The sequence below is a fragment of the Lagopus muta genome, chromosome 1, assembly GCF_023343835.1.
Source record: "Lagopus muta isolate bLagMut1 chromosome 1, bLagMut1 primary, whole genome shotgun sequence".
Lineage (NCBI taxonomy): Eukaryota > Metazoa > Chordata > Aves > Galliformes > Phasianidae > Lagopus > Lagopus muta.
Window position 1 is genome coordinate 178,453,056 of NC_064433.1, and position 13,380 is coordinate 178,466,435.

Genomic DNA, 13,380 nt, shown 5'->3' on the forward strand with positions numbered 1-13,380 from the left:
ATCAAAGGTGTAGAGGAGGTAAATTAGCCACCACCCTTCTCTCAGACTTCAAAAACAAAGGGATAATCTTTAGTAATATGTGATGGAGACAGATCTCATAAAGATTCATAGAATCCTGACTATTGTATAAACAGTTAATTACAGCTAAAATATTACAAATATTGAGAGCTAAAAAGTAGTAAGGGGTTTAATTAAAAAAATGGGGAAGGACCTCAGCTAAAATAAAGCAGCAGTTCAGCAGCTGTCTGCACTATTCTCACCTGAGAACACGAGCTGAGAGAAGTGTGGATGGGCCATGAACCTCTCCAGCTTGGCACAAAGGCCTCAGACCCATGGGGAGCAGGGGAACATTTTTCCTACTTCTAAGGTCATTTATCACAGCCTTTCAAAATGGTTTTGGTGTAGTACTTAAACAGAGTAATGGATCAGATGTGGAAAGAGAGTATCTGCAATCTGAAAATTGACTGTGGTAATTAATAATTAAATCTCTTTAGGGAGATCAACTTGCAAATTTTAAAATGTGTTGGTCCGAAAAAAGCGCTTAGGAAGTCGTAAGTGAAAAGATGCAGAAAGGATGCATGTGGAAGGAAATAAGTGAACAGCACCCCTAGTTATTTGTAACTGGTGTATCCATAACATAATACAGTATGAGGATCAGGTGAGATAATCTTCTGCATGAGTAAGAGCCTTGAAAATGGATGCAATTTTACAGAACCTTAGTTGTATATTTTAATGACATAGCATATCTTAAAAAGAATTTTGGATCCACAAAGAATTTACTGGCCTCTGTGATTTGTGACGTGCTTTGTGATGTGACAGGATGCTGGGGATTTGAACCTACACTTAGAACTGAAATCACATTGCCTTACATTTCTTCACAGACTGAAACATGTAATGCCCCAATGTCAGCTGATACAAGTGGTCATTCTTTTGATGTAAAACAAGATCAAGTGATGGAAGAGAGCACCCAGGAGTGGAATGAACAGCTAGAGAAGGAATTTTTCAGTGGTGAGTGAATGTGCTAACTTTATTAGAATATAATTCTTGCTAGAGGTGACTGTGGTAACTAGTTTCTGAGATTTTCTGCAAATGCATAGGCTGCAAGGATATGGCTCATTACTTCTAATGCAGTGACTACTTTTTGCTGACTTTGTCTGTCTGCTCTGACATAAACATTAAGATGGGTCACCTTTCCCTCTTAGTCTGTATGCCATCCTGTACAGAATCAGTTCGGAAAAATCACGTCTGATTGTGTATATTTCTCTCTGCTTAGTCTGACTGAAGCCCATATTGCTTTCTTTAGATGTAGATGTAGTTGTGGGAGAAGAATTTTATCCCCGTCTCCTGCACATGTGATTTTGATAATGAACCACTGAGTGTGCATTTCTGCACATAATGCTTCAAGCCACAGAAGCAAGAGGCACTAAGGCTTTCAGTTACCTTTCTGGGAGCTCTCACAGAATCATCATTTCTTGCTAGTTCTTTTTCTTCCTGCTGAGAACTGAGGCAAGATCTGAGCCAGTTTACAGGAGTACTGTCACCCAGAATTCCAACAAGAGCTCACAGCTGGGATTTAAAGTGTGATCAGGAAGCAGTGGGTGAGCTGGGAGAGCACTGCGTGCTGGACAGTGGTTCTCCTGAAACTCACATGGCCATCACTGCTCTGGGCATCAGTCATAACTGTAACTCCCTATCAGTAATAACTCCCTGAAGAAAAACTTCTCTATTGTCTTGTACTAAACTGGCTCTATGGGACTCCTCTCTCTCCTGTGCTGAAGAGAAACTTAGAAAAACGGAAAAAATAGTTCCTTTTTATTCCACCTATACATTCCTAGCGGTGCTTTCTTGGTGATTCAATATGATTAGCAGAGATTTGTATTGACTGATCAGTCATTTTATTTGACTGGGTTAAGAAATGCTGTAACAAAACAGCCAAATCCATTTGGTTCTGTCATATGTCTTCTGTACTTTCAAAATATAGAAAGAATACAATCAGCAAATGCATAATTATTTAGAAAAGAAATACTTAAATATGTTGCTGTTTGTTAGTCTCATGACTGAATATCATGATTAACTGAGCAAATTACCAAATTGGTTTGCAAGATTACTGAATAGGCTTGTCGCATGGCTTGCAGAATTTTGTGTTCCCTTCCACTTAGACCATAACTGCATGTTCTGATCACACGGAGGGCTCCCTGTTTACTGACAAGCACTGTGAAATCTTTTCAGGGCTTTTTGCACAGATTTGGGAAGTTTGCCCACACACACACATTTAGCTAGTGAGGATGAACTTTAATTTTTTTAGTTTTCTTCTAAATAACATAAAGCCTAACGTTTACATCAAAAGCAGTTTTGAGATCAGAGATTTTGAGATTAGAAGCAGTGGTTTTTTTTAGTTTCTTGTGTTCTTAATCAGTGACCACTGAAAGGTCCTGTGGAAGAATGCATGGTTTGGAAACAGCTTTGTATGTTTTGAAGCTGAATCCTTTCTAAACCAGTTTTATACAGTCCTTTTTTTAAACATAAATACTCAGAAGATTATTGCAGAAAGCTAAACCAAATATCTGCTTCTCTTGTGCAGTTCTTAGTGATCTAGATAATCAGCTGGCCCAGGAGCAATCCCAAGATCCTTTGGACAGGACAGATTCTACTAGCAGTGCATCAAGTGTGCAGTACAATCAAGATGCCTTCCCCACTTTGAAGAGGCACACTGCTAATCGAGGGCAACTCAGAAATGACTGGAGTGACATACCCAGCACATTTTTCCCAGATGGACTGAGAACAATAAGAGCCAAAGATGAACACAAGATCCTCATCAGACCAAGGAAATTGCACAGTGCATATATAAACTGGCAGCAGACAGCCTTTCAAGATGATTTTAAATACAGTGATCCAGCTGATGGAAATTCTCATCTGCGAAGCAGCAGGCTGCCTTCCGTTTCTTTTGGGCGGTCGTCAGAAGGTAGCTTGTATCCTCCTTCCATAACACAGAACAGTGGATTTAGGCACAAGAGTTACATGGACAGGGGTACAGCTGGCAGAAGTTACTCGGTATGTTCCCTTCGGAGATGCCCATCATCAGTATCTTCTGATCAGCTATCAGCATCGAGCTTGCAGTGTCCATTGGCAAGGGAGAACAACAATGGCTTTGTACCAAGGTTTGGTCGACAAAACCCAAAAAGAATTCCTTTGTCTTCTATTGTATGGAACAATACACCAGACTCTCCTGGGCAAAGATCAACTCAAGAAAAGATGTTTAGAACCCAATCACTGATGGAGTTTCATGCTACAGACATGAGCAGATACCCTCGCTCTTTGCAAGACAATGAGAAATATGCCTGTTACCTCTCAAAACACCACTACAGGAGATCTATTTCAAGCAGTAATTGCTTCAGTAGAATTAGTTGCCCTGACAAAGCCACTTCTCCATTGTCCTTTGATAACTGGGAAAATTGTACATTCTACCAATCAGAAAGTAATGTTTCTAGATCATACTGTAGAGATATTTCTTCTCCTGGCACGTTGTATTCAAACCACAAGAATTCTCCTTATGGAAAGACAGAGAGCTATCTTTCTTGGACTGATATTCCTCAATACTACAATGATAATGTGTTTATTTCTCCTGATACCAGATTTGAAGTGATGATGGCTAATTTGAATGACCAGCAGCTGGCATACACAAGAAATGCTAAGTTTGCTTCCCAGCACCTGCAGAATGATTTTCACATGTATTCTCCAGAAAATATGAATATTAAAACATTAACAAGAAGTGCAAGTAGAGCTTTTTCAGAATTCACTGAAGGCCATCAGCCGCATCTAAGCCGTAACTCTGTAGTTTCTTCTTCTGTTGTCAGAAGTGATGACTCTGTCTCACCTAATTTGAAGGACCAAACAAAACCTATAGGACTGAACAGGAATTCAGTCATTACCCAAAGAGGCACTAAGGCAGGTGTTACACAACTAGAAAAGGCTGAACGTAGGAAACTGCCAGATGGAGTGGACACCAAAGACATGCCTTTACAGTCTGTTTCTCAACAAGCAGATACAACCTACATCAATACCCAGAGTTTTCCCTCGAATAACTCTGCTTTTGCTATGTTGCAGAGTGATGCATCTCTCTTTAATGCACTGAGATCAAAGAGACAAACCCAAGTCAGTGCCAGAACAGATACTGCAAAAATGGTTGCAACGAATAGCAATAAAAGAAATGTACAAATGAAGGAAAATAATTGCACACCCAACAGCGTATTCAGTCAGTCTCCCTGTACTTTGCCAGCTAACAAGAGCAAAAAGGAATCTTTTCTTCCAAGCCAGAAAGAATGGGAACACAATCTGCAGTATGTGAGAAGAAGAGGGAGCGTCAAACAGGATAATCAGAGTGCAGAAGCCGTTAACCAAGCTGCCCCAGTGGGACAGCCTGCACAGCTGAATGCTGCTTCTGCTCCATCCACTGAAAAACTAGCAAACTGTCACAGCCTGTTGTCCTGGCCTCCTGACCCTTCATCCAGTTCCTCACAAAGTTCGCCACCAGCACTTTATCACGGAGTTGGAAAAGCAGCTCAAGTGAGTGGAATGGGCGTTACCAAAAAGACTCCACAGGAAACACCACAAAATACAAGCACTTTAGTTACTAAGAACTGTAGCGAACTATTCAACGCTAGTTCTCCACGACAGGGAAATTCTGGAAGTACTTCTGCATGTAGTTTTGATGGAGATCCCAAGACCCCTGAACATAATTATTTTTGCTTTGAAAAAGAAAATGGAAAAACAGGGAATTGTTCACCTTGTACTGAAAGGCTTCACAAGCAAGACAGCTTGCTGAGACATACCAGTAGCTGCAGCATCACTGGTTCCCCAAGGAGAAGCAGCCTCAAATCCTCTGATCCACTTGTTATTTATTACACTTTACCAAGAAAATCAGCTAGCATTGCTGGTAGCATTATGTCAGATACACCCATCTCTCTCCCTAGAGATAACAGAAGAAGCATGTATGATTGTTTAAGGACTGAAACTCCAAGTGGAGCATATCCCTGTTCTAGTCAAAGAGATGTGTCCTGTTTAGATTCAAAACATTCCTTCTTAAGGTCAGCACCATTAAATGTTGCTGCAAGTAACAAAGAGAAACATTACCCCAGTCCTTTAACCAGAAGTCCTGATGATTTGACAAGCAGCAGCACACCAGTTGAGCTGACAGACAGATGTAAGCATCTAAGCAAAAGAGAATCCTCTGTGTTTTCAGATGGTAAGGAAAGGGGAAACTGTTTGCAGAAATATAAAACTACAAGCACGTTTACAGTAAGTGTTGATGAAGATCATGTCAAGTACCATGAGCTAGTTTCAATTTATTACACGTTGCCACGGAGGCATTCCAAAACATTTTGTAACCTCTTTAGGGATAATGCAGAGGATGCAGATTTGTCTCTTCCCGGTGAAAATTCTCAGTCACCAAGAATACGAAAAAAGAAGAGTGAAGGTCACGTGAGTTTAGCAGATGTTTTTTTCCCCAGTCCTTTGGAAAAAGAGGTGCCTTCCTGCTCTTCTGACCGAGCACCTCCAGCTCCGGTCACACCTCAGAATGTAGAATCTGTAGTTCACCATGAAGAGGAGAATTCCCACTCATCTCCTGACTCCAAGAAGGTATGTACTTCCAAGTCAGTGAGCATGGTAAATAATAGGAATGACAGTTCAACAGGTCTTTCAACAGATCATGTACTTTCTGATGTGGCAACAAAAGACACTTCTTTAGGTGCTCCACAACCCACTGCAGTAGTGGCTAACTCAGGTAACAGCCTTTCTGATGCATCAAACAACCAAAATACAGAAACATACCCAAAAGAAAAGAAGGAAATTTCTCAGACAGCCACACCACGAAAATGCACTTTACCAACCCCTCCCAAACCAGGCAGACCTTCAGAGAATCGCTTTTATTCTGCTTCAACAAGTAAGAATAGCATACAGAAGGGAAACTCTGCAAACTGCTCTCAGCCTGCTCCAGTAAGTACAAATAAAAATCAGAACAGTTTGCTTCTCCACATGAGAGAGAAGGGCTCTCGTGGAAGGATCCACACAGAGTGTGCAGATGTGCCATTGCCGCCTGGGGAGGACAAAGGCAGGGGTAGTACCAAAGTGAAACAGGGAGTAAATTTCCCACACCAAACCACCCCTCTGTATAATCACAGAAGCAGCAGACTGCAGTTAAGAGCTGGCAGTTCAAGAAATAACGCAAACAATGTGAGCTCTTGTAGCAAAACGCCTTCAGAATCTCAGAAGAAAGCATTTGAGGTTGGCACAGCTTCCAGTGCTGATGCACCGCTTCAGCCAGATGAAGCTATTAGTGCAGAGACAGGTGAGTTAAAGAACCCTAAAATTAAAAAAGAGCAAAAGTTGCAAAGTACTCAAATGGATAAAGACTGTAGTGGCTTGCAGGCATTAGGGAAGCACAGTAAGGGCAGCATGGATGTTAACAGTAAAGACAAAGTCGTCAGGGTTACACAAGACCAAAAATTAACACAGAATGTAGAAAATGAGAACAAGCTTCTCTCTGACTGCACAAGAGACAAAATCAAAGATATAGAAAAAAGGAAAAACAGGCCTTCAATTAAAAATAAACTGGCAGCTGTTTGCAAAACAAGTCGAAAATTTTCAAGTAAAAATTTACCTCCCAAGCCTCACATAAGTAATATTTTTTCACAGAATGATGGAAATGCCACTTGTTTAGAGGTGAGCATGTCCCCTGACTCACTGACTTCAGCAGATTGCCATCAGTCACTTCTGCAGTCTGAAACCAAAAATCAGAATGACAGTCTGGAGTCTGACAAGAGTACACAAATACCAAAACCAGCTGAGATTAATAAGAGTGAAAATGTGAATGATCCTTCTTTACTTGTTAACAACTTAAATTGGAGGTCTCTTAAAAGCTATTACGCCCAGAAGGAGGCCATCAGTTCCAAAAAACCTACAGCGAAAGTGGAAAATAGGCCAAGTCTTACAACCCAATCTCCAGATAAAGCGTTAGCCACAAGAAATAAGAATTCCCGAACACCTGATCTCAGGTTAGAAAATAGAAGCCAGCCCATCTCACCCAGCACTACTGCACTGGACCCAACAGATGATGAGAAAAGAAGAGCTAGCAGCAGTGCTTGCACTCTTCCTTTGCCCCTTTTAACTGACAAAAACTCAAACACATTTATAAATAATTGCTTGCAGGCTGACATATGTCCAAAGCAGAACTTGACTTCTCAGGCAGGGCTTACTGAACGCCAGAATGCCTCTGAATCCAACAGCTTAAGAAATGCAAACTTGCATAGCCAACTGTTGCGCAAGGCTTGTGCGAAAAATGAGCGTGAGCGTCACTTTTCTGAGAGTATTTGTGCTCAAGATTCCCACGAGACGTTTGCCTCTGGGAGCAATATTCTGCCAAAAGACAGTGTGCATGGGAAGAGATGTAAATCTTACTCAGAGGTGTTGTCCTGTGATGAGAATGAAAACTGGGCATTGGATGAGGAACGGTGTCACAGTACGAGGAATCTGATGTATCCTTCTGTCGAGTTTGGTATATTTGGCAAAGATCAACAATTGGCTTTCCTGGAAAACATCAAGAGGTCACTCACAGAAGGGCGACTGTGGAGACCTTGTCTTCTTAACAACCCAAGTGCTTTCCGAGATGGAGAGTCCCCTTCCATAAACAGAACAGAGCTTTTCAGCTCCAGTTCTGCTGGGAGCAAGGTATCCTCTGCTGCTTCGTCGCCCCAGGAGCTGCCTGACATCTATCAGGATGGCCCAGCTGCTTACTCAGACTCGGACTCTGATACCACAACAGATGATGAATATTACCTGGACGAGATAGATAAAGAATCAGAACTATGACTGCCCATGGTACATAAATGGTGAGATAGTTCCTGAGCAGGCAAAAACATGACAAATACTTTGAGCCAGTTCTAGTGCTGCTGTAGAACAGTACTGAAATAGATAAATTCATACTTTACCTACATTTTCTCTCATGTCTCCAGAGGAAGGCAACAGGTTACCTTGCTGATAAGCATTTTTCCAGCTCTCCCTGTTTACCCGACCAAACGTAATAGTGCTGATCCATCCCACCTTGCCAGCACCCACACAAAATGCTCTAGAAGTGAATAACTTCACAGCAAATTTCACTGCTGGAAAACTGTGAAACTGCTGACACAGGTGAGCATGGAAATGCCTTTCAGATGTGCATGCTGGGAGATGCACAGCTGACGCAGCTTTGGCTGCAGTTCAGATGCATTGCCAGGCTTCTGCCTTTGACTCAGGAACACATTAATTTGGATTAATGATCAGGCACTTTGAACCATGCAAAATGTAAGAAGATGTTGACCCTGTTTATTTCGCATCCAAACCCGATGGTTTGAATCTGAAGCTATTCTAGCACTGGGAGAATGAATGCAGCAGATGCCTTGGGGCTGCCCTGAGCCGGGCTGTGCCTGGTGAGCCTGTGCCACTGCTGTGCAGCACGCACTGGCCTTGTTTTCCCACCAAGTAAATAAAATGGGTGAAAAATGCCCTTTACCCTTTGCTCAATTAATACCTCTTCCTGGTAATTTCCCACAGTTCCCACTGCCACCCTGGTACTTTCTGTCCTTTGAACCAAAAAGCTGCAGATGGTTCCCTGTGGCTGTTGGTCAGCCACACTGACAGGTGGGGTGTTACAGCTCAGAGCCACAGAGCACCCCTGGCCGTTCCATGCTCACTGAGCTTTGATCAGCAGCTTGCTGAGCCAGCAAATAGTATTTTTAAATAATTTTACATTTGTTACTACTTTAATAATTTCACATGTGGTCTAAAGTGCTGATCCGTATTTTTGATACACTTTTTAATTCGATAAAACTTCTGCAGGACTTAATTATATTTTTGTAACTGGAAGGACAATATCCTGATGTTTTCAAATAATATATTATAAACAAGCAGTGCTTGTCTTGCTTAATGCTCTACAAGAAACTAAAGGATGAAAATATTATTAAAAGTAACTGGTATCCTTATTTTTTATATGTAAACTTCGTTGAAGAAGTGGGTCTCTAACTCAAATGTGTATCTAAGTATTACTGCTTTATACTGGGATAATTTGTCTTTTATTATACATAAATGGACTAATATAAACTGTGTATTTATAGTCAGAATTTATCTCTATGGTATGTCTGTCTTGGAAGAATGTAAGCATATACTGGCATATGCAGTATTGGAAGGCAGTAACTACTGTGTGACTGTAATCTTGTCAAATGCCCTATTCTGAGGAGGATTTATGTTTTTCTGTAAATGGTTCTATGTGTTCAGGATCTTGTAGAGTAAGACAGTGAAGCCAGCTGAGTGCCAGATTGTACATTTCTGCAAAATGTTAATCTAACAACTGGGAAGACCAACCTACGTAAGTTAAAGGATAATAAAATATATTTTTACAAGAGAGGTAAATAGTTGTACAGTTTTACTTGACTGGAAGTGGATGGCTTAGAACATTTTTATTTGTAAATATTTTCTACTTCTTCAGTAGAAGTTGGATTAAGTTCTCACCTTGCTGGCATAAAAGATGTTTTTTCATTTGCTTTGCTATTCACGTACCGGAAATGAGGTGGCTTAATTTACTGTAAGTAAATAAAGAAAATGGCTTCTGGTAATAAATCAGTTGTGCAATAATGCATCCTGTCAAGGAGCTGTAATTGAATATTGACACCAAATGGTGGTATTCTGTAAAGCAGTTATGTGAGAAGAGGGAGAAAAATCCTTCGAGTAGCCATTAGTTCCATTCAGTTTGGCAGAACCAGATTTTGATACCTTCACTCTTCCAAGCTTTTTCTTTGGCAAAAGTATATATTCTATACATGCACGTAATTTATAGGATTTTCGTATCTAAACAAACTTGTTTGCAATAAATTTTGTTCAAAGGAATGAATATATTGGTACTGTGTTTATTCTTTCACTTACTGGGAACACTATGGACTATTTATCCATTCTTTGTCCAGGCCTAGGGCCCCCAGCACAGAAGGAATGTGGAGCCATTGGAGCAGGTCCATAGGAAGGACACAGAGATGATGAGAGGAACACCTCTCCTGTGAAGAAAGGTTAAGGGAATTGAGCTTTTTCAGCCTGGAGAAGGCTCCAGGGAGACCTCATTTCTGCCTTCCAATACTTCAAGGGAGTGTATAGGCAGGAGGGGAAGAGACTTTTTATGCAGTTTAACACTGATAGGACAAGGGGAGATGACTTTAAGCTTACGAGGGGAAATTCAGGTTAGTATTAGGAAAATATTGTTTACTCAGAGTGAAGTGAGGCATTGGCAGAGGCTGAGAGGTTGCAGATGCCCCATCCCTGGAGGCCCTCAAGGCCAGGCTGGTTAGGGCCCTGGGCAGCCTGATCTGATCAGTGGCAGCCCTGCCAATGGTGGGCAGTTGGAGCTGAATGATCTTAAAAATCCCTCCCAACCTAAGCTGTTCTGTGATTTTATTATTGTTGGCAGACTGCTGCTGGTTCCAGTTGCAGAGGTTTACAAGGGTAAACCATTGGTCCGTCACACCACTGTAGGCAAGATGGCTGGAAGGCGGCAGGCCCTGCATCACACACACCGGGATGTGATGCTGCTGAGATGCACATCTTTGCCTGCTGTGGTGCTGGCTTGCAGCACGCAGCAGCTGATGAGCTTGTCAGTTACCAACTTTAGTCTCCTGCCATTCGATGAGTCTCTGGTATACTCTTTTCCAACAGCAATAGTATTTTTACAGGAGACACGTTAATGCCTTAGAGAGCCATATGCCTGTAGCTCACCTTTAGGAGACGATACTCCAGGTAGAGCCAAGAGTGGTGTTTGATGAGTACTTTTACAAGGCAATGAGATCCATGTGAAAAACACTTCAGCCAGAATTAGACCTTGCTGGAGACTGCCTGCCACGTGCAGCGTGATGGTGTGTGAGACTCACTGCTGACTGTGAACTTTAATTACTACAGCCAGCCCATGTGGTACCCAAGCTCAGTGACACCATCCCTCAGCCTGGTTTCGTAAGGAAACACAGTTTCTGTGCTACAGTTGTGTTTATGTCTTTATCTTGCTACTCCCTTTACATCACTCATATTGCCAGAAGACCTCTGAACTAACCAACAAATCCGTGACACTGGAAGGAAGGGTCAGAAAGCCCGTGGTTTCATCACAGCAGTGCTGAGGCTGGGATGGAGTTCAGGTCTCTGTCTCAGTCTCCTGCTCACAGAAGCTCAGCTTTGAGGTCAAACCATGCTGCTCAGGGCAACGTCCAGCTCAGGCTTGAAACCTCCATGGATGGAGACAGTACTGCCTTTCTGGGCAGCCTAAGCCAATGTGTCCTCGTGGGGAAAAAGCTTCTTATATCTGGGTCAGTCAAACATCTCATTTGGTTTATGCTTGTTGTCTCTCATCCTCTTGTCCTGCAGCGCTGTGAAGAGCCTATGAAAGCACCCTTCTTCCAGAGAAAAGTCCCTGCTCCAGGCTGAATTACCTACCTCCTCCAGCCTCTCCTCATAGGGCAGGAGCTCCGGCCCCACCATCTCAGTGGTCTCACTTGAATTTGATCCAAATAATTGATTTCTTGCACTGGGGAGCCCAGAAGTAGCTGCAGCATCCAGATGCACCCAGCAAGTGCAGAGTTGAGGGGATGACCACTTCCCTCAGTCTCTCATCACACTGCTGTTGGCTGTTACTGCTGCAAGGACTGACTACTGGCCCATGCCCCACTCACTGCCCACTGGGGCCCCAGGGCCTTTCCCTCAGAACTGTTTATGGTCAGTCACTCCAAGTCTGTACCAGCACAAGCATACCTTCATCACAGTCAAGGCACCAGGAGGCTCTGACCCTTTCTCTGGACCTCGCCTCACCCTGCCCACAGATCAGGATCCCATTTAAGCCCACCCAGGGCCATTAGTCCCTGACACAGGGACACCATAGGATGTCGATTTCCAGCTCTGCACTGCCCTGCTGTACCTGGCCATGTGCCTAGCCAACTCAGGCCCCATTTGCAGGCTGATGTGGCCCAGCCTTGGCCCAGCGCTGTTTCCATGGCCCTGCAGCTGTCCTAAGGCTGGGTCTGACTCTGGTTCACCTCACCAGGCCTGGTCTTGATCTACAGATTGATGTCCGTACAAGCAGCCTGCCCTAGTTACCAGGCCTGATGAGCATCAGGGAGGGATACCATGCCATTGCTGTCATTCCCAAGGAGCAGCCTACTCTTGCCACTCTGACACCCAGATGCAGGACTCTGTTGGATGTTCCAGCTGGTACCACCAGCCTGCCTAGGTCCCTTGGGATGGCATGCCCTGAACATGCCAACTGGTCCCAAGGTTTGGTGTCATCTGCAGACTCACTGACAGAGCATGCCATCATCCCGTCCTCAGCCAGGTCCCTGTGGGACTGCTTGTTACCAGCCCCCAGATAGAGATAACTCATCAACCTCAGCCTCGTAGACCAAACAAGCATCTGGACAAATTTTTAACCACCCGGACCATAACATCCTAACTTGGATACAAGACCATTATGTTATCTAGTAAAGTCTTTGCTAATCTGAGGACCTCAAGTTGTGCCAGGGAAGCTTCAGGCTGGATATGAGGAAAAAATTCTTCTCAGAGTGGTGAGGCACTGGCACAGGCTGCCCAGGGAGGTGGTGGAGTTGAGGTGTTCAAGAAATGTGGAGATGAGGCACTGAGGGACATGGTTAGCGGGCATGGAGGGGATGGGTTGGGTATATGATCTTAACGGTCTTTCCAACCTTAATGATTCCATGAAATGCAAGGTAAATGGCATGTGCTTCTTAGCCTCACCCTCAGCCCCAGCCATTCCATTGCAGAGGTGGTTGGGTTGGACGGGCATGGTTTGCCCTCGGTCAGTACACACTGACTGCTGCCAGCCACCAGCTCTGCCCAGAAATGTCTTGGAGAGGGAAAGGAAAGCAGCAAGCAGGGAGGGACTGGTTGGCCAATAAGCAAATAACTCCAAATTAACACTGTGCGTGTTTTCTCTTGCCCACTGGGATCGTCATATTTGGTATTCTGCTGGAGGTCTGTGGTTACCTGGGGTGAGAGAGCTTGGGAGACCAGAAACAAAAGCAAGGAGGAAACCAGGCTCAATAACTCCACTTCCAAAGAACCTGTTTGTCATGGTCTGTATGCATAGAGACTTGAGGTTCATGATATTCAAAAACAAGCAGCATTCATTTGTGCTCTCATTGTTTTGTATCTGAAAAATCCAGTCTGGCACGGAAGCTTACAGTCTTATGAGCCCCACATCCACCGGCACCTTCACTTCCTCACAGAATCATAGAACGGTTTGGGTTGGAACGAACCTTTAAGATCATCGAGTTCCAACCCATGCTATGGGCAGGGACACCTCCCTGTAGA

The 13,380-nt window shown here is 43.4% G+C and overlaps 1 protein-coding gene and 1 long non-coding RNA gene across 7 annotated transcripts in view; one reads left to right on the top strand and one right to left on the bottom strand.

Annotated features, from left to right (window-relative positions):
- The window catches only part of EXPH5 (exophilin 5), a 32,000-nt gene extending 24,008 nt beyond the window's left edge, over positions 1-7,992 (top strand). For all 6 annotated transcript variants that reach the window (XM_048934932.1, XM_048934958.1, XM_048934940.1 and 3 more), the window contains 2 exons: positions 882-1,008; positions 2,582-7,992. In XM_048934932.1, the coding sequence (XP_048790889.1) occupies positions 882-1,008; positions 2,582-7,866 (5,412 nt within the window). In that variant the 3' untranslated portion in view covers positions 7,867-7,992. The remainder of the gene's footprint in view (positions 1-881; positions 1,009-2,581) is intronic.
- LOC125688932 (uncharacterized) lies at positions 6,265-8,092 on the bottom strand. The gene is made up of 4 exons (XR_007374970.1): positions 7,990-8,092; positions 7,456-7,584; positions 6,659-6,778; positions 6,265-6,361 (listed from the first exon to the last, which is right to left on the bottom strand). It is a non-coding gene; the product is annotated as an uncharacterized LOC125688932 (long non-coding RNA).
- Positions 8,093-13,380: the final 5,288 nt, after the last annotated feature.